At 34.4% G+C, this 22,245-nt stretch overlaps 1 protein-coding gene across 1 annotated transcript in view; it reads right to left on the bottom strand.

The window, feature by feature from the left end:
• The window catches only part of RAB3GAP1 (RAB3 GTPase activating protein catalytic subunit 1), a 113,564-nt gene that overhangs the window by 83,597 nt on the left and 7,722 nt on the right, over positions 1 to 22,245 (bottom strand). Inside the window, exons 4-5 of the mRNA XM_063105943.1 lie at positions 5,963 to 6,095; positions 3,678 to 3,756 (exon numbers count right to left, since the gene is read on the bottom strand). Of these exons, the coding sequence (XP_062962013.1) occupies positions 3,678 to 3,756; positions 5,963 to 6,095 (212 nt within the window). The remainder of the gene's footprint in view (positions 1 to 3,677; positions 3,757 to 5,962; positions 6,096 to 22,245) is intronic.

Here is a 22,245-nt window from a genome sequence, read left to right as displayed (position 1 = left end):
ACATAAAACAAACCCAAATTGAGTGATATTCTACAAAATATCTGTCAAGGCGACAAAAAAAAAAGGAAAGACTGAGAAACGTTCAGAGACCAGAGACTGAGACATAATGAGTAAATGCAATATGGTATCCTGGACTGAAGCCTGGAATAGAAAATGAAAATTAGTGGAAAAACTAGTCAAATTAAGTTTAGTTAAAATAATGTACCATCATTATTGGTTTCTCAATTTTGACACATGTACCATGATAATAAGAGCTATTAGCAGTAGGGGAAACTGGATGAGGGATATGCCAGAACAGTCTGTACTATCTAACTTTTTTATAAACCTAAAATTATTCCAGAATAAAAAAGTTTACTTTTGAAAAATAGGAGAAAGCCTTGTGACCTAGACCAAAGAGTTCTTAGACATGGCACCAAAAGCACAACACATAAAATTAAAAATTGATAAACTGAACTTCATCAAATTTAAAACTTTTGTTCTAGAAAAGACATTGCTAAGAGAACCAATAGTCTGGGAGAAACTATTAGCAAATAACACACTCTAAAAAGGATTTATACCCAGAATATATAAAGAACTCTTAAAAGTCAACAGTGAGAAAACAAATGACCCCATTAAAAAGTGTACAAAAGACTTGAACAGACACTTTAACATAAAGAATATGTAATGAGCAAATAAACACATAAAGGATGTTCACAATTAAAATTTAAATTTGAATGAGATATTACTACATACCTCTTAGAATGACTAAAATAAAAAATACTGACAATAACTAATACTGGTAAGTATGTAGAACAGCTGGAATTCTCATACATTGTTGGTGGGAATGCAAAATGGCACAGCTACTCTGAAAGTCAGTTTGGCAGTTTCTTACAAAGTCAAACATACATTTACCATATGACTTAGCAATCCCGATCTAGGTATTTACCCAAGTGAACTGAAAATGTTATTTTCATAGAAAAATCTGTACACAAATATTTATAGTAGCTAATAAATGCCAAAACCTAGGAACAATCCTAACATCTCTCAAGGAATAAATGAGTAAACAAACTATGGTATATCCTTACAATAAAATACTACTCAGCAGTAAAAAGGAACAAACTATTGATATACTGAATTACTTCAAAAGAAGATCTCAAAGGCACCATGTTGAATAAAAGAAGCCAGTCTCAAATGATTACATACTGTATAATTCCATTTATATAATGCTCTTGAAAGGACAGAACTACAGTGACCAAGAACAAATTAGTGATTCCAGGAATTATAATGATGTGGGGAGAATATGACTATTGAGACAAAAGAGGTTTTTTGGGGGGTTACAGAACTGTTCCATGCCCTGATTTTGGTAGAAGGAAAACAATTATACATGTGTTAAAGTTCAGAGAACTGTTTACCCCCCCCAAAGGCCAATTTTACTTTATGTTAACTTAAAAAATAAAAGTTTAAAAAAGTTAATGGAAAGGTTAAAAAAAAGCTTTTAAAAAAGTGATTTATATTAATACATAGAAAGGTTTAATTTATTCATTCAACAAACACTTTTAACCACAGACTATGTACCAAACACAGTTTTGGGAAATATATATTAAAAAGCTGAACAGAAATTATGCAACAGCATTTGGATTTTGATAAACCTATTAAGTTCCATTATCTTAATTAATCCTCACAACTATCTTAAACACGCATAGTATTCATTATTCTGACTTTACCAGTGTATAAACAAATCAAGAAATTAAGCAACTTACCCAAAGTTGAACAGTTAAATGCCTGAGCTATGAATTAAAACTAACCAGTGTCAGGTCCAACAGTATGTGTTCAATTAAGGTTGAATGAATGAATGTATTCAAAGCCCATGCTCTATGATACCATGCTACCTTCTGATATATTTAGTCATATTAAATGTATGTACTTGTATTTTAAAAGATCAGAAGAGTATCTGGAAGGATTAAATTTCTTTTTTAGTTAAGTTTGCAATTTTTAAAAGATCATACTAAAACAACAGGAATATTTATGAAACATTATCCAATTTACCTACACTTGCAAATAATTTTTTTTTTTAATTTGCTACTTGTACTATAGTTCTATAATGTACTAAGTACTATAGTCTATTTGTTATAGCAATCACAATGAAATGAAGAAAAAATAAACACAAATATTATCATTTTCCCTTCCCTTAGAAATTCTTCTTTAATAAAAAATCAAAAGAACAACTCACACCAATGGAATAATTTAAAACTAGTATATAAACGTCTTTTAATTAGGTCTCCTCTCTTAACCATATATTTACACTAGGGTCATATGGTGGTAGTATGTTTTAACACTACCCCATACAAAATAAATAAAGTTCAGAGACACTTTGAATAACTGAAAAAAAATGGAAGAGACCTTTTAAATGCAATGTACAGTAGTCCTTCCTTATCCACAAGGGATATGCTCCAAGACCCCCAGTGGATGCCTGAAACTTCATATAGTACCAAACTCTATATATACTGGTTTTTTCCTATACATACTTAACTATGATAAAATTTAACTTATAAATTAGGCACATAAGAGATTAACAATAACAACTAATAATAAAATGGAACAACTGTAACAATATACTGTAAAAAAAGTTATATGAATGTGGTCTCTCTCTAAGAATATCTTACTGTACTGTACTCACCCTTCTCCTTCTTGTAACTAACAGGCAGGTAGCAAATACAGTGTGGATACACTGGACAAAGGGATGATTCACCTCCCGGGCAGATGGTGTGAGATTTCATCACACTACTCAGAACAGCACACAATTTAAAACTTATGAATTGTTTATTTCTGAAATTTTCCATTTAATATTTTTGGACCGTGGTTGACCAAGGGTAACTGAAACTGCAGAAGGCAAAACGACGGATAAGGGGGGACTATGGTACCTCTAACATTAATGTATCACATTATAGTTTAAACAGAAGCAAGCTTTTATTTTATCACACAACTGTTTGAGATCAACATTTTATTTCAATTCAATTTCCAAGAATATGTTTTACATTTTCTATATTTAAGTGTTCTATGGTAGCCATCAGAATTATAGTTAGGCACTACCCTAGATTATCAAACATACTTTACAGAAAAGTGTTAACAGCAGGCCTGTGAGTACTATCCTTAGAAAAGCCTGCTTGTAAGGTTGGCTCTTGGCTGGCATCTGGGAATCTGGAATTGGGAAGGGTTCTCACCATTCCCAGAACTGATAAAAAGTTACTCACTGTGCCTAAACTGTTGATGCAAACAATGTGGTTTATGCTAAACATGTGCTTTCCTTCTAGGAGTCTGAAATTTTGGTATGTGCCAGACAGAGGGTGCCTACGTGACCAGCTCCCAATTACAAACCTTGTGGGCTGAGCCTCTAACAAGCTTCCCTGACAATGTTTCACATGTGTTATCACAACTTGTAGCTGAGGGAACTGAGTACATCCTGTGTGACTCCATTAGGAAAGGTCCCTTAAAAAGCTTTCACTTCCTGTGCACTTTGCCTCATGTGCCTTTTCCCTTTGCTGATTTTGCTTTGTGTACTGTCACTGTAATAAATCAGCCATAAACACAACTATATGCTGAGTCCTGTGAGTCCTCTTGGCAAATCATTGAATCTCGGGTGGTCTTGCAGCCTCCACAACACACATACTAAAAGATATCTTAATAAAATATATACGTACCATCTTACTAGGCAATGTGCTCTTGGAGGAAAATCATTATTCATACACAACAAATCTTGCATAGACTGTGGAATAGCATCTACAAAAACACATGATAATGAACAAGTTAGTATATTCATTCTCAGGCACAGTTTTATAATATGCTTTGAGGAAACACATGTCTTGCTAGCCCAAGTAGTTTTGCTATTGCTTTCAGATTTCTATCTAAAGCTAGCTCTAAGAATAGGGGTAGGGGATATTTCTCTCTCTCTCTCTTTTCCCCTCTCCTTTCGTCAAACAAAACCAGTCTGTAAAGAAGATGTATACCACTCCCACATTTATAATATTTTTTCGCTTCTAAGTCATGATTCAAACAATTGCTCACCCTTACTAGAAAGCCTTGTTTTATTTTTTCTTCTTGGCCTGCCCTTGTCTCTACTTTTCTTTAAAATTTTACTTAGAGATCTGTTAACTCCATATTGCCTAACTATTGCCAAGTTAGCTTTTTTTGGTACCCAGCCATCTTAAATGCTCTTGTAAAACCTCTACCCAGATTCCCACGTCTAACCCATGCATATTTATGGACTTAAATTACTAACCATAATAGACACTAATATCAACGATCATTACACTCATAAACACACAATAAATTCAAAGCATAAGGAATATCTGTTGATAAAAAAGATTTACCTTTATTGTATAGCTATAATTGCTTAGCAAATTTATATTTTTTAATTTGCTAAAACAGTAACTAGGTGAACGTTAATGACTTGACGTTCTACATAACCAGAAGCAATAAGCAACTCCAACAAAGTAAATGGTCAGTGATCAAATCCCTGACCTCTGATAAGAGTTTTAAATGCATATCTCTAAATTAACTGAGCTGATGGGTTGCTTCTACCATCAGTTACAGCTTCAATCACAACCACATTAAAACTACTACACAGTACACACATGCAACAATGCCTTAACAATCTTAAATTCATTCATCTCTTATACCATAGTCCCCTTCACCTGTTCATCTCAGAAACACTGATCCTAAGCCTCCTTACTACAACAGCTTTTCCCTGATGTATATGTTTCCTCAAATTAACACCACTTAAAATTTCTCTATCTTGAATAGTTTCCTTCATTAATCTGCAGAATGTCGAACCTGGAAATCCCTGGGCTATTATCAGACCTCCCAATAGTTGCACACATTTCCCTCTTCCCCTTCATCCTAAAGTACACATATTCATATGGTTTATTTTATTTTGCTGTATAATTGTCTTACATAAGTGTATACATGGCCAATATTATCTGTCTTCATTATGAATCTGAATGCAGATGTTTTGTTTGTAAAGAAGAATATATATATAATAGAAAAGGTAATATAATTCTATTCCCACACCAGAGAAGGCACAGATATTTCAAGCCCATGCTTGCAAATGATAATCTTTTTTGAACAGAAAAACTTGAACACCCATTCTATTTATTTGCTGAGTAAATAAAAAAAGGTATTTGATTGATAGCTCTGAAATTCATGTTTATTCAATACCTTGCTCACTCCCTGTTATATACTACTATATCTCAAGACGGAAGATTATGGATAATTCGACTTATTAACAATTACAAGCACCAATTACTGCATACCTAGCATGGGCCAGGTACTGAGATAGTTACTTACATATAATATCTCATTAAATCTTCACATTAACCCTCCAGATAGTATTACTTCATTTTACAAATGAGATAACTGAAGCTTAGAAAGGACAAGTAACTTGCAAGTAAAAACACTTTTAATTTAGTTGGTCTGACTCCAAACATCTGGATAATCAATAGATAAATTTTCCTTTATTTGTAATCCTCCCAAGCCCAGCTCACTTGCTTAATTCTCCAAAACATCTTCTCTGATCTATCCCATTTAAAAGTGATCTTTTTTCCTCTGAACTCCAGAAGTTTATCTGTACTTGAGGATGCCATTTACCACTTTCTACTTCCTATTACTGTTACTTATAAATCTTATCTCCCCTACTGGAATGTAAGTTTTATTTAAGTTTGGTTTCAACAGGACTTAGAGTATCTAGTAAATGTTAGGTACTCAATAAATATGTGCTGATTTAATTAATTTTAAAATGAACAGCACTGCATTCTTTCTCTGCTTCAGATGCAGCACTATCTCATATTCCACTTCAGATGTGGTGAAATAACTTTGCACATACAAAACATTTTCAGAGGATACTACTGAATTAATAGAACTTAATTCATAATTCAAAATTATAACCACTCTTAAAAGTCAAGTTAAAAAATATGTACTAAAAACTTACCTTCTAATAATTCATCTTTTCCTTCTTTGTCAGTGGACTCCTGTACAAGATAATGATGAGTGACTGAGAACTTGAAGTCAGCAAAGGAAATTTCATCTGATTTCTCTTCCCATGTGCCAGAGGTAAATGTACCCTGTACGTAACAGTAAAATGAAAAATATTCACCTTAAAGTATTCAAAAGTTATCATTACATTTACTAACCACAGAGATTTTTTTTCCTTTTTCTGCCCATTAATCTAAAAGTTTCATCCTACAACTATCCTCCATATAATGAAAGAAAAAAGTGAATAAAACCAAGAAGAAATTATAAATAACTTATCACAGTGTTCCTTTAAAATTAAAATCCCCCTACAATTTTAACTATCAAGTGACTTGCAAAAATCATAACTTTCTTTTGAGATGAGTCTCTCTCTATAAAATCGTGAATACATAGTAAATCCTATGCCTTTTCACATGCAAAAACCCCTCTACCACTAGCAGAATCTCTACCAGTACTTTTAACTGAAAATGATTAAATTTGATAAATTTTAAAAATCAAAGAAAAAATACATAATAAAATCATTTCATTATAAAAATCTCAAGTCTGATAACATGACTATATATTACAACATTCAGCATTATTCAACACCAGAAATTGCTTCATAAAGAAGCAGTTTGTAAAATCAATTTTAGTGACATGACATCTGTAGCACTTATTTGCTTAACAGGTTTCTGCAAGCTTCTTTGTCAAGCTTTGACATTCAAATCTTTTCTTTTGAACAACTTCTTGAATGAAAATATATTTTAATTAAAAGTTCCAAAGAGCCCCTTACTTATACAACATAACCATAAAAAAGGGTTTTCCCACAAGGCCTCTAATCCCCCATAGCTATTCTTTCCACTAGAGAGGTAAACAGTCATTACAGCATAGCACCACTATGAGGCAGGAAATACCAACCAACTAACTTGCCAAGCAGAAAGTCCCAAACTAGATGGAAAATGTATAAGCAATGATTCTGCGAGTTATTAAGTATTAAAAAAAACGTTTTACCTAATGTAAAACTGGCTGTACCTAATGTTTTATATGTGTTCCTGGCAAGATATTTACAGTTAAATTAAATCACATTTTAAAAGTCCTAAGGGTATATCATTATGTAAATACAACAAATATCAATCTTTTTATTAAAAGAAGAATCCTCCATGTAGGATACATATCAAAAATTATGATTTTTTATATGCGTTTTTTTTAAATGTGAAATTAACCTGTGTTAAATTAAGGCATCTATGGCCTACAGCAAAAGCTTCTAACTGCAAAAAGTAATATAAGAATATACACAAGAGCTGGGTTTGCTGGGAGTAATGCCCAATATATAAAACAGTTAAGGCTAAAACACTGGAAGAGACAGAAACCCAGAAAATTAGAGATAAGTCCATTTTTCAAGTTTGCAGTGAAGCTGAAATACTCTTTTTAAATATTACAGAGACATTGTCTAACCCTAATCCTGGATTCTGGGTATTATTGTAAACCTCACCAACAGGTATCTCAAGGAGGATTTGATGATATTCAATAAAGAGAAAGCACAGTTTCTGTCTCCAAAACAGACTTTTCCAGATAATTTAACTCATTTAAAAAACAAGACTTTAGGGCCAAGCCCATGGCGCACTCAGGAGAGTGCGGCGCTGGGAGCGCGGCGACACTCCCACTGCGGGTTCGAATCCTATATAGGAATGGCCGGTGCACTCACTGGCTGAGTGCCAGTCACGAAAAAGACAAAAACAAAAACAACACTTTAACATCCTTCCTTCAATTCCATTATGATATAGTCATTTGATACCAAACTCTAGTATATGGTATATATTTACTTTAGAACCAGAATTGACAACTCTGGTTCATCAAAATTAATCTAGTAATGTATTGAAAATAACCTATGAGGGCCCTAACCAGACAATAAAAAGAAGTAAACATATAGATTGGAAAGAAATAAAACTGTCTGTATCCAGAGTTTGCCTGATTATATTTGTAGAATAGCCAAAGGAATCTATGAACAAACTACTAAAACTGATGAATTTACACAATCGTGAAATTCAAGGTCAATATACAAAAACCATCTGTATTTTTATATACTAGCAACAAAAACTTGGAAAGTGAAAATCAAAAACAATGCCACTATGCTTACTAACATAAAAAAATCAAATATCTAGGAATAAATTTTTTAAAAAGATGAGTAAGAACTCTACCTAAAATACTTCAAAACACCGTGGAGAGATTATAAAGGCCTAATAGTAAAATGAAAAATGTTCACCTTAAAGTATTCGAAAGTTATCATTACATTTACTAACCACAGAGATCTTTTTCCTTTTTCTGCCCATTAATCTAAAAGTTTCATCCTACAACTATCCTCCATATCACGTACATGGATTAGAAGACAGATCACTGTTAAAAAGAAAATTCTCCCCAAGGTGATCTACAAATTCAATACAATCCCAATCAAAATCACACCAGGCATTTTGCGGAAACTGACAAGCTTATTCTAAAACTAATATGAAAATTCAAAAGACCTAGATATCTACAATAATTTTGATGAGTAAGTATACTACCAGATTGTAAGAATTACTTTGCTACAGTAATTAAGACAGTGCAGTAAGGGCATAAAGACAGACAAATAGGTCATCAAGAAGACTGAATAGAAGGTCGCCAGCATAACTCTCCCCCACAGCTGACCAATTTACAACCATTAAAAAGCAAAGACTGCCAACCTGGGACCACTGGAGCTTGAAGGAAGAGGAGACAACTGCAGAGTTCATGAAGGCGGGAGAAGTAACTATAAGAGGAAGAAACTGCTCTGAACTTTTTCAGTCCTGGCCATTTCAGGGCCTGCCCTGTGAGAGGCAGGAAGAAGCTGCAGCACATGGAGCAGGAGCCAGCAAAAGCCACAGCTAAGTCCTTTGTGTGAACTTGCCTGGAGTCTGCAGGAAAGAAGAGGGCCTCAAAGTGTACCATCCTAGCCCGCAGACCAGCGAGACCACTGACAGGTTTCCTATGGCCCCACATAGGAGCAGGAGGCTGCATCTAACCAAAGAAAGGAACCATCCACAGGCCGGTGAGTCATCAAGAGGAATCCGTGCATGGCCCATCCCATGGGAAGCATTTGGAGTGCAAGAGGGAGGCAGACCTGCCAGGAGAACACTGGGGTGCAAAGTGGGCAGCTGATTTCCCATTGGCACAGGCACATTCAATGAAGACTGGTCAGGGTGACAGAACTGCAGGGGGCAGGGTATGCTGGCAAGACTCAGTCCTGAGCCAGAATTCCCACACAGCCCAGATGTATCCAACTTCACGAGACCCAAAAGTGATTAAAAGGCCAACAATTAAAATCTGGTCCACACACAAACTTTCCCCAGAGAATCAGCAGCAATTTAGCACAACCACACAGCTCAACTGTAGGTCCCCACAGGAAGTTCCCCCAATTTTGGAATTAATCAAAACCATAGACCAGAGACAAAGCTCACTCTGATATTAACCAGTAAAGGTCTAACACCACCAAAGAACATCTATAAAATCTAGAAGAGGTAGTAGTCTCTTCAAATGCCCAGAAATCAACATAAAGACACAAAGATCGAGAAAGAACAGAGAAATATAGCATGACAAAGAAAACAAACCAAGCACCAGCAATGGATACAGACAGAATTTATGACATGTCTGACAGATAACTCAGAACAACCCTCTTAAGGATGTTCAGGGAGGCACAAGAAAATACAGATAGAAAATTAAATGATATCTGGAAAACAATCAAGGAGGAGAATGAGAAACTTGACGAAGGAATTGAATCAATTTAAAAAAAAAAAAAGAAATTCCAGAAATAAAGGATACAACATCTAAACTAAAAAACTCAATAGAAAGTTCCAACTTCATCAAACAGAGGAAAGAATCAATGAGCTCAAAAACAGAACATATAAAATTATGAAATCAGAGGAGCAAAAAGAATAAGAAAAATTGAAACAGAAATACAGCAAACATGGGACTCTCTCAAGCCAAATAATCTCTGAATAATTAGCATGCCTGAAAGAGAGGAAAAAGGAAGAGACATACAAAGCATATTCAAGGAAATAATGGCTGAAAATTTCCCAAGTATGGAGAAAGATGACAGCATCCATGTACAGAAAGCTCAGAGTTCATCCACAATTTCAATCCAAGGAGAAACACCCCAAGTCACATCACAATCAAATTATCAAGAAGCAGACAAAGAATATTAAAAGCAGCATGAGAAAAGACACACAAAACATTCAAAGGAGCCCCAATACATCTCTCAGCAGATTTCTCAGTAGAAACCCTATAGGCCAGAAGAGAATTGGATGATATATTCAGAGGGCTGAAGGAAAAAATACTATCAGCCAAGAATTCTCTATCCTGCAAAACTAACCTTCAAACATGAAGGAGAAATAGTCTTTCTCAGACAAACAGAAGCTAAGGAATTCATGAACACTAGACCTGCATTAGAATAAAAGCTAAAGGAAGATCTTCTATCTGAAAGAAGACGACACTAAGGAGAAGCAAGAAAACATCTGATGATACACAATTCATTAGTAAGATAAGTTCACAGACAATCTCAGAATACTCCAATGTTGTAAGAATAGTGAATAAACTGCTTGCATCCCTAGTATGAAGGACAAACCTAACAAGACACTAACATATACAACAACCATATAAGAGATTAGAAATATTAAAAGATGTAACTTGAAACAACAAATTGCCAAAAAGGGGGTGGGGGGTAATGCCAAAGCATAGAGTTGCCTTTGGTTTTTCTTTTTTCTTAGATATCAAAGTTAAGTTGTTATTTGCCTAAAATAATCTGTTATAACTATAGCATGTTTTTTATAAGCCTGATGGTAAACATAACACAAAAGACATACTAAAGACATACTAAAAATAAATAGTGAGACATCAAAACACACTGCTAGAGAAAACCACTAAATCACAAAGGAAGACAGTTAAGATTGGAAAAAAGGATCAACAAAAGAACCAGAAAAAAAGTAACAAAATGGCAGTAATAACTCCCTATACATCAATAATAACTCTAAATGTAAATAGATTAAATGCCCCAATTAAATGACACAGACTGGCTCAATGGATTATAAAATAAGAATAAGGGGCTGCCTGCAAGAAACTCATTTCATCTATAAAGACACACACAGCCTGACATTGAAAGGATAGAAAAAGATATTTCATGTAAATGGAAACCGAAAAAGAACAGAAGTAGCTATACATATACTAGATAAAATAGAGCTTGAGTCAAGGAAAGTAAAAAAAAAAATAAGGAAGGTCATTATATAATGATAAAGGGATCAATTCAACAAGAGAATACAACAATTCTAAATATATACACACCCAACTCTGGAGCACCCAGTTATATAAAGCAATTACTACTAGACCTAACAGGAGAAATAGACTCCAACATGAAAATAGTTGGGGACTTTAACACTCCACTTTCAGCAAAGGACAGATCATCCAGACAGAAAGTTAGCCAGGAAACAGCAGAATTAATCTCTATGCTAGGCTGATTAGACCAAACAAACATGTACAGAACATTTCATCAAACAGCAGCCAAATACACATGCTTCTCAGCAGCACATTGAACATTCTCTAGAATATATCCTATGTTAGGTCACAAAACCAATCTGAACAAATTTTTAAAAACTGAAATCACATCAACTACCTTGTCTGACCACAACAGAATAAAATTAGAAATCAACAACAAAAGGGACACTAGACACATGAAATTAAACAAGCACCTAAACAACAAATGGGTCAAAGAAGAAATAAAAAAGGAAATTTAAAAACTGGAGACAAATGAAAATGAAAACACAACATTCCGGAACATATAGGATACAGCAAAAGCAGTTCTAAGAGGGAAGTAAGAACAAACTAAACCCCAAATCAGTAGGAGAGAAATAATAAAGAGCAGAGCAGAAATAAATGAATCAGAGAGATTAAAAAAACAATATGAAAGGTTGATGAAACAAAGACTTGGTTTTTAGAAAAGATAAACAAAACCAATAAACCTTCAGCCTAGACTAATGAAGAAAAAAAGAACACTCAAATAAATAAAATCGGGAATGAAAAGAGACATTACAACCGATAACAGAAATACAAAGGATCATAAAAGGCTATAATGAAGAACTATATGCAAACAAACTGGAAAACCAGAAGAAATGGATAAATTCTCGAACACACACAATTTATCAAGGTTGTATCACAAAGAACTAAAAAACTTAAACCAATAACAAGCAATGAGATTGAAGCAGTAATAAAAAGTTTCCCAACAAAGAAAACACCAGGACCAGACAGCTTGACTGTTAAACTCTACCAAACATTTAGAAAATAACTAATACCAATTCTTCTCAAACTCTTCCAAAAAACTGAAGAGGAGGGTTACTTCCAAACTCATTTTACAAGACCAACATTAAACTCATAACAAAAACAAGAAAACTACAGACCAATATCCCAAATGAAGACAGATGCAAATATCCGCAATAAAATATTAGCAAACAGAATCCAACATATTAAAGAGATCATTCACCATGATCAAGTGGGATTCATCCCACAGATGCAAAGATGGTTCAACATACACAAATCAATGAATGTGATATATCACATCAACAGAATGAAGGGGGGAAAAAAATAGAATGAAGAAAAAAAAACTCATATGATCATTCAATCAATGCAGAAAAGCATGTGACAAAATCCAACATCCCTTCATGATAAAAACACTCAACTAGGTATAAAAGGAATGTACCTCAACACAATAAAGGCCATATACAAAAAACCCACAGCTAATATCACAGTGAATGGACAAAAACTGGAGGTATTCCCCCTGAGATCTGGAACAAGACAAGAATGTCCACTTTCCCTGCTCTTACTCAACATTGGTACTGGAAGTTCTAGCCAGTTTATTAAGGCAAGAGAAAGCAACAAAGGGCATCGAAATTGGAAAGGAGGAAGTCAAACTATCCCTATTTGCAGATGACATGACCCTATACATAGAAAACCCTAAAGACTCCACCAAAAAATTTACTAGAACTAATAAGTGAATTCAGTATAGTGGCAGGATACAAAATCAACATGCAAAAATCAATACCTTTCCTATACACCAATAATGAAATAGCTAAAGAAGAAATCACGAAAGTAATCCTGTGGAGTACACTAACATTTATAAAGCAAATGTATTTCACAGGCCTAGTTTCCAAAGCCCTGTAGTTTCAGTTATAACCTAACCTTTTAAAATTACATGTAGAAATGTTAACCTTGCAAAAGACAGGAAACTTTCCCCAGGCTAAAACCTCTGATATAGATATAGAATTGTAATACAGCAAAATGCAGGCTCAAAGGGTAGATGTCCTTGGTGCAGGTTAATCTTACTTAATTGTTATGTAAACATACTAAGGAAATTGCTATAGGGAAAGAAAATGTTTGCTAAGAACAAGCTTTTGTTGGTGGATCGACTTTATCTTTTGCAAATTGCATTATGGAATGTCATTTTATAATCTCACTGATGTTACCAGCTTCTATGTTAAACTATACTTGGCCATAACCCCACCTATGTTCATTTTCTTAACTTTCTGGCCTGGAGAATAAATACTGAGACAGAACCCTAGTTCAGTGTTAATCTCCCAAAGGAGGAATGCCTCTCTCTTGAAGGTTCTGGGAAGTTAACCCCTTCGGGGTGTCTCACTGCTCAGAGGAAATGGGCTTTGAGTAATCCTTTGCATCTCCATCACCCAGGGGAGAGAGGTGGCAAATCCATGTGAGGCAAAGCAACATAATCCCATTCACAATAGCTACCAAAACAATGAAATACTAAGGAGTTAAATTTAAGGAGATGACAATGAAAACTATAAAATATTGGTGAAAAAAACTGAAGAGAACACAAATAAATGAAAAAATATCCCATGTTCTTGGGCTAGAAAAATTAACATCATCAAAATATCCATACTACCCAAATCAATCCACACATTCAACGCAATCCCTATCAAAATACCAAGAACTTCACAGAAATAGAAAAAAAAAAATCTTAAAATTCGTATGGAACCACAAAAGACTCCATATAGCTAAAGCAATTTTGAACAAAAAGAACAAAGTTGGAGGCATCACACTTCCTGACTTCAAAACATACTATAAAGCTGTAGTAACCAAAACAGCATGGTGCTGGCATAAAAAGAGACAAATAGATAAATGGAACAGAGCAGAGAGCTCAGAAATAAACCCATGTACATACAGCCAATTGATTTTCAACAAAGGTGCCAAGAATATACAGTGGGGAAAGGAAAGCCTCTTCAATAAATGGTGCTGGGAAAACTAGATATCCACATGCAGAAGACTGAAACTAGACCCTTATCTCTCACTATACACAAACATCAACTCAAAATGGATTAAAGACCTAAATTTAAGATCCAAAATTATAAAACTACAGAAGAAAAAGGGGAAAATACTACATGAAATGGGAGTGGGCAGCACTTTTTTGTGCAAGACTACAAAGGCACAGGCAACTAAAGCAAAAATAGACAAGTGGGACTACATAAAACTGAAAAGCTTCTGCACAGCAAGAGACACTATCAACAATGTGACACTATCAACAACCTACTGAATGGGAGAAAGTGTTTTCAAACCACACATCAGACAAGGGCCTAATATCCAGAATACATAAGGAACTCAACCCAACAGCAATAAATAAATAACCCAATTTTTAAAATGGGCAAAGGACCTGAACAGACATTTCTCAAAAGAAGACATACAAATAGCCAATAAGCACATAAAAAATGCTCAGCATCACTAATAATCAGGGAAATGCAAATTAAAACCACAATGAGATATTATCTCACCCCAGTTAGAATGGCTGCTATTAACAGGACAGAAAATAACAAATGTTGGAGGGATGCAGAGAGAAGGGAACTCTTCTACACTGTTGGTGGGAGTGTAAATTGGTAGACTTCATTGTGTAAAACAGTTGGAGGTTCCTTAGAGAACTAAAAATAGATCTACCTTATAACACAGCTATCCCACGACTGGGTATAAACCTGAAGGAAATGAAATCAATATATTAAAAAGAAACCTGTACTCCCATGTTCATTTCAACATTATTCACAATAGCCAAGAGATGGAATCCACCTAAATGCCCATCAAATGGATGAATGGATAAAAAACTGTTATATATATACACAATGGAATACTATTCATCTATAAAAAGAAATGATATCCTATCATTTGCAGCAAGATGGATGAAACTGGAAACCATCATATTAAGCAAGAACAGAAAGACAAATACCACATAATCTCACTCATATGTGGAATCTAAGGAAAAAAAATGGTTCTCACAGAAATAGAAAGTAGAATAACTGTGACCAGAGGCCAGGAGGGGAGGAGAGTGGGTTGGAGAACAAGTGGTAGACTAACAGGTATAAAACTATGCTGCATACCCTAAGTGAATCATTGTGCAGTATACGCATGTATTAAAACAATGCATTGTAACCCACAGATATATTAAAGTAAATGTTAAATGTGTCTGATTTTTTAAATTTAAAAAAAAAAGGACATATAGATAATATAACATAATACAGAGTCCAGAAATACCTTCACACTTATACTCAATATTATAACAGAGGTACAGGCTGGCTAGTTAGCTCACTTGGGAGAACATGGTGCTGATAACACCAAAGTCAAGTGTTTGGACAGCCACAAAAAAAAAAAAAAAGTATATATATATGTATGTATTTTATGCTGGAATAATTAGATATTCACATGGAAGAAAATAGAGGAGAATTACCTTGAGATCTTGGGAATACCCTAGAATAGGCAAAGATTCCTTTGACAGGACATAAAAAGCACTCACAAAGAAACTGAAAATTGAGAAAATAAACTTCAAGAAAATAAAACTTGTGCTTATCAAAAGACACAGTTAAGAAAAGAATTAGGGAAGCCATGCATTGAAGGAAAAAAACTCAAAACATATATATGAAAAGGTTCTCACAACAAGGATATAGGAGGATAATAAAAAAAAATTAATCTAGGGCCGAGCCCGTGGCGCACTTGGTAGAGTGCTGCGCTGGGAGTGCGGCAACGCTCCCGCCGCGGGTTCGGATCCTATATGGGACTGACCAGTGCACTCACTGGCTGAGTGCCGGTCACGAAAAAACGACAAAAAAAAAAAAAAATTAATCTAATTGTTTTTAATGAGCAAAAGAAGCGATGAATGACCAATAACACAGTAATTGTGATGAATTACTAGATGACTACTCAATATCAGTGGTCATCAGTGAAATGCAAATTAAAACCACGACATATCACTTCACACCAAACAGAATAATGAAAAACAAAAATCTGACAATGCCAAGTGTCAGAGAGAATGCAGATCAACTTGAAATCTCATACATTCTAAGAGCATAAAATGATACAAACACTCCAGAGAAATAGTTCGGCAGTTTCTAATAAAATTGAACATGTAACTACGCTAAGATCTAGCAATTCCTAAGAATATACTCAAAGAAATGAAAGCAGATGTCCACAAAATTGTTCACAGAAGCTTTATTAATAGTAATCCAGAAATGGAGAAAATTTAAATGCCCACCAACAGGAGAAAGGATAAACACACTGTAGTACAGTTACACAATAAAAAGAATATGTGCAACATGGGTGAATTTTAAAAACATGTTAAACAAAAAAGTCAGACACAAAGAGTGTATAATGTATGAGTCCAGTTATACAAAGCTCAAGAATAGGCAAAACTAATATACAGTGGAAGAAATCAAAACTGTGGTTACCCAGTGGACTGACTGGAGAGAGAAAAAAGTAATCTTTCTAGGATGATGAAAATGTTCTATATTTTGATTTGGATGGTGGTAACATGGGTACCTATATTTGTCAAAACAAATTATATATTTGAGTTCTGTACATCTTGCTGTGCCTAAATCATAACCTAACAGAAAAAAATCAATAAAATAGTCCTTTAAAAAGAGATAAATAGGAAAAAAATAATAACTTCTGAGGAAAGTGTGAGGGTCAGGCAAAGGAAGATGTTCTTTTTCCAAAAGAAAAGATGATAATGGCAATTATGTAAGAACAACATGGTACTAAACATTATCATAATATGACACCAACAATACTTTCCACTCATCTTTCAACCTACTCAAACTTTAGGTAACTAAGATATATTCTATGCCAGAACTTTGGAGGCCCAAGACCTCAGCAAGATGAAGATCACCCTCCCCAGTATCTGGCCTAGACTATTTTAAAAGCTTTCCATCCTTCCTCCATATGGTTACCTTCCTAAAATACATATCTGATATTGTTCCTCCTCCACTTAAAATACTTCAATGGCTTTCCATACCTACAACAGTGCCCTCTCAAACTTTTTAATCATGTATTTTATCCGTAAAAATTTTTGTGTATACACCTCCATATATGTACCTATATTTTAATTTCAAAATTATGTATTACTGTAGCAATATATTATGCATATTGTACAAAAAAGCAAAAGATTAATACTGAAAATGACTTAAAACTGTAATATAATTAGAAATTAAAATACACAAATGTTTTATCACAAGTATCTCCAAGAGAGCCAAGTACCCACAATGACAGAAATACAAAGCCCACAGATCTAGCCCCCACTTTTCCAAGTTTGTCTCCCACAGCTACTTTCCATCTACCCTGTTGCAATTATGTCTAGCAACTTGTATTTCCCCAGAGGTGTGCTTTCTCTTTCACACCTGTGCATAGGCTATTCCCACTGCTCTTCTCTACTTTGTTCTTTCAGCGTACTTTTACTTATTCTTCAAAACTCACCCTAAATGTTAATTCCTCTAGAAAGTTTCCTTTGATTATCTTCAAGAAGTTAGTGATTCTCATCATCTCATTCAAATCACAAGAACGGTACCTTATTCTAATTATTTGTTTATGTCTATTTCTCCACTATACTGTGAAAAAAGCAAAGACTATCTTCTATTCGTCTTTGCAGCCCATTACTTAGCGTACCTCCGCACTTGATAAGTATTTCAGGAATTACCTTTTTTCCGTATTTATAAGCATCCATGTCCCAAAGGTGGGTTTTGAAGGCAGTCAGACCTAAATTTAATCCCTCTTATACCAACTACTGGCAGAATGATTATGGGCAAATTATTACATGAACTCAAAGCCTCCTTTCTCATGCATAAAATGTGGTAATACCTAATCACTAAAATTCATCTAAGGATTAAGTAAATTAACAGGCACAGTCCCAGTTATAGTGCATGACACTCTAGCTGATATTCAATAACTGCCACTTATTTCTCTCTTAATACCATTTTCCAAGATTTCAGATTCTAGTGATGGTGAAGTAGTTTGGTCAGATAAATCCTCCCTCAGATAAAAATTATAAAATGTGGACAAAAATATAATTTTTCAAAGCTCTGGAGAATGACCCAACGCAGGCAGAAACTGGAGGAGTTTTACCCATGGAAAAAAGTGTGATCTGCGTATTTACACTTTTTTGTCTAAGGCAGCAATTTTCAAACTTTTTGAACTCAGGATTCCTTACACTCTTAAATATTACTTACAATCTCACATAAAAAATTAAAAAGGAAAAATTATAATTTATTAATTCATTTAAAATGATAATGAACTTACTATTACTACTTAACATATGATAAAATAAAGTCCTAACAATATTTTCCATAACAAACAAAAATATTAATAAGAGTGGCATTGTTTTACATTTTTGCAAATCTTTTAAATGTATAGTTTTAAAAAATATAACTGGATTCTTATATCTGCTTCTGTTTTTAATCTCTGCAATCCATTGTTCTAACTGAAGTACATGAAGAAAATTTGGCCTCACATACCTAATACAGTTGGAAAAGGAAGGGTCTTGACAACCCTTGAAAAGTTCTCAGGGACTGACAGGAGTCCTCAGAACACAATGAGAATTGGTAATCTAAGGGCACTCTAACACTTTAATCTGTGCACAACTCAGGGCAGCAGACTGCAAAGCTGGCAGGGCAGTTCTAGAGTTGAGGTATAAATTCTGTAAGGGAAGAAGTGAACAGGGGGTAAGCCCCCAAATTTGCATATAAACTGCCACAAACCCTGGATATCTGCACAACCATGCATGTGTAATAGAGACTCTAGAGTACAGTGACAAAGGAAGAGCTTGAAAGAAAACGATTTCAGCTGCTGCCATCACTGAGAAGAAAATGAAGTTTTAATGCAGCCAAATTAACTGCTTCCTAGAACAAAAAAAAAAAATACTCTTTAGAGGAACAAAACAGGTATTTTACAAATTTTATAAATGAAAATTTATGCTTACATTATGAATGAAATGTAGATTCCATTTGGTCTGCACATATCATTCATACGTATGTAAGCATAAGATTTAAAAATTACCGCGCGCGCACACACACATACACACACCTACAATAACCAAAGAAACAGGAAAATGTGACACATATTCAAGAAAAAATATAGTCAACAGAAACCAACCTCAAGAAGTTCTAAGTAGGGCTGGCCGGTTAGCTCAGTTGGTTAGAATGCCGCCTTGAAACACCAATGTCAAAGGGTTTGGATCCCGGTGCCAGCCAGCCACAAAAAACAAACAAACAAAAAAACCAAGATCTAAGTGATGCAACTGGCTTTAGCCTAGCTATAATAAATATGTTCAAGGACTACTTATTTTCAAAACATATTTAGGTGAAAATCTAAAAGAAGTGGAAGTTATAAGAAGCAAACAGAAATTGTAGATAGACCTAAAAACTAAAATAACCAATTGAAAAATACACCAGATGGGCTTAACAGCAAATTGGAAACAGCAGAACAGTAAATGAACTCAAAACCACGAGAAATTATCCAACCTAAAGGATAGAGAGAAAAAAAGACTGAAGAGAGCAGAACCTCAGAGACCTACCTGTGGTACAGTATGGAGAGGTCAAACATAAACATAACAAGTCACAGAAACAGAGTAAAGAATGGGGCAGAAAAAATATTTGAAAAAATAATGGCCTAAAACTTCCCCAATGTGATGAAAAACAAAAAACATATGCAATATTAATAAACTCTAAGCAGGAAAGATAAAAGGAGGCACACCTATGCACATCACAGTCAGTTTAAATAGATTTTTTTTCTTTAAATCTTGAATGCAGCCAGTGAAAATCACCAAAGTAGAACGAATATATGAATGTTACTATAGAGAACTAAAGACAATGGAACTTATCTTTAAAGAACTGGAAAAAAACTTTCAAGCCAAAATTATTCAGCAAAATCTTCAAAAACAAGGTAAAATAAAGTCATTTTCAGGTAAACAAAAACAGAATTTGTAAGAGCCTACCTGGTTAGCTCAGCTGGTTATAGTACAGCCTTATAACAGCAAGGTCACAGTTGCGGATCCCTGTACCTAACCAGCCAGCCACCAAACAAACAGAATTTGTAGCCAGTCAAATATATGACAATTCCCCCCCCAAAATTAGAAACAGAATCATCAAATCATCCATCAGTTCCACTTCTGGGTATAAACCTAAAAGATGTGAAGGCAGAAACTTGAACAGATATTTGTACACCTATGTTTATAGCAGCATTACTCACAACAGTTAAAAGGTAGAACCGAAGTGTCCATTTATAAACAGATAAACAATATGTGGTATATACATACAATAGATTAGTCAGCTTTCAAAAGGAAGTAAATTCTAGGCCGGCCCATGGCTCACTCGGTAGAGTGTGGTGCTGATAACACCAAGGCCACAGGTTCGGATCCTATATAGGGATGGCCAGTTTGCTCACTGGCTGAGCGTGGTGCTGACAACACCAAGCCAAGGGTTGAGATCCCCTTACCAGTCATCTTTCAAAAAAAAAAAAGGAAGTAAATTCTTACACATGCTATACAACCTTGGATGAACCTTGAAGACATTATGCTACATCAAATAAGCCAGACACAAAAGGACTGATAACATATGATTCCACCTTATATGAAGTATCTAGAATAGTCAAATTCATAGAGACAGAAAGTAGAATAGTGGTTACCAAGAGAATAGGGGTGGGCAGAGTTATGGTTTGATGGGTACTGAGATTCAGTTTGGGCTGATGAAAAAGTTTGGAGATGGATGGTGGTGACGGTTGCACCACAATGTGAAAGTACTTAATACCACTAAATTTTACACTGTGGTTAAAATGGTAACTCTTATTATATTTTACCACAATAAAAAAAAAATTAAGCAATATAATTTACCATATTCAGAGAATAAAAAAGAAAAACCATATGAGATAATTTCCATAGATGTTGAATAAGATTTGAGTAACTTAAATATTCATTTACAAAAAAAAAAAAAACTTTCAGCAAACTAAGAAAAGAATTTACTCAGTCTTATAAAGGACACCTATGGAAAACCTACAGTTAAGTGCTGAAGCACTGAACATTTCACTCCTTACATTGGTAAGAAGGCAAGGATCTCTACTCTCAGCAGTTCTATTCAACATTTTACTGAAAGTCCTGGTTAGTGCAATAACAGTAAGTAATAAAGGTATAAAAACCAAAAACGAAGAAGTAAAACAATCCCTATTTGCACACAACATAAATATTAATGTAAAAAATGCAAAAGAGAATTTTTTTTAAAACCAAAAAATGCAAAATTAACAAAATGGTTATGATTAATAAGGACGTTTAGCCAGGTCTCAGAATACAGTCAACATACAAAATTTTATTATATATCTATGTACTAGCAACAAAAAACTGGAAAATAAAACTAAAAAACAATTCCATTTATAATCACATCATACAACATAAAATACTTATTAATAAATTTAACATGAGGTGTATAAGACCTCCACCAAAACCTACAAAATATTGCTGAGAAACATTAAAGATGAACTAAGTAAATGGAGAGTTGTGCCATGTTTGTGATTGGAAGTTTCAAAATTGTTAAAATATCATTACTCCCCAAAGTAATCTATAAATTCAACATAATCCTAATTACAGTCACAGCATAATTATAATCCTTTTTATAAAACTTGGCAAGCTTAGGCTGGCCAGTTACCGCAGTTGGTTAGAGCATGATATTGAACAAGATCAGGGTTCAGATACCGATACCAGCCAGGCCCTCCTCCAAAAAAAAGTTAGCAAGCTTATTCTAAAATTTATAATTGAAACATAAAGATCTATAATAGACAAAACAATCTTGGGACAACAACAAAAGCTAGATAATTTACATTAACTTCAGGATTAACTAAAAAGCTTTTACATTGGTTCTCAACTGGGGGCAATTTTGCCCCTCAGGGAGCATCTGGTAATGT

This window comes from Cynocephalus volans, chromosome 1, assembly GCF_027409185.1.
Source record: "Cynocephalus volans isolate mCynVol1 chromosome 1, mCynVol1.pri, whole genome shotgun sequence".
NCBI lineage: Eukaryota > Metazoa > Chordata > Mammalia > Dermoptera > Cynocephalidae > Cynocephalus > Cynocephalus volans.
This window is presented reverse-complemented; position numbering and strand designations above follow the sequence as displayed.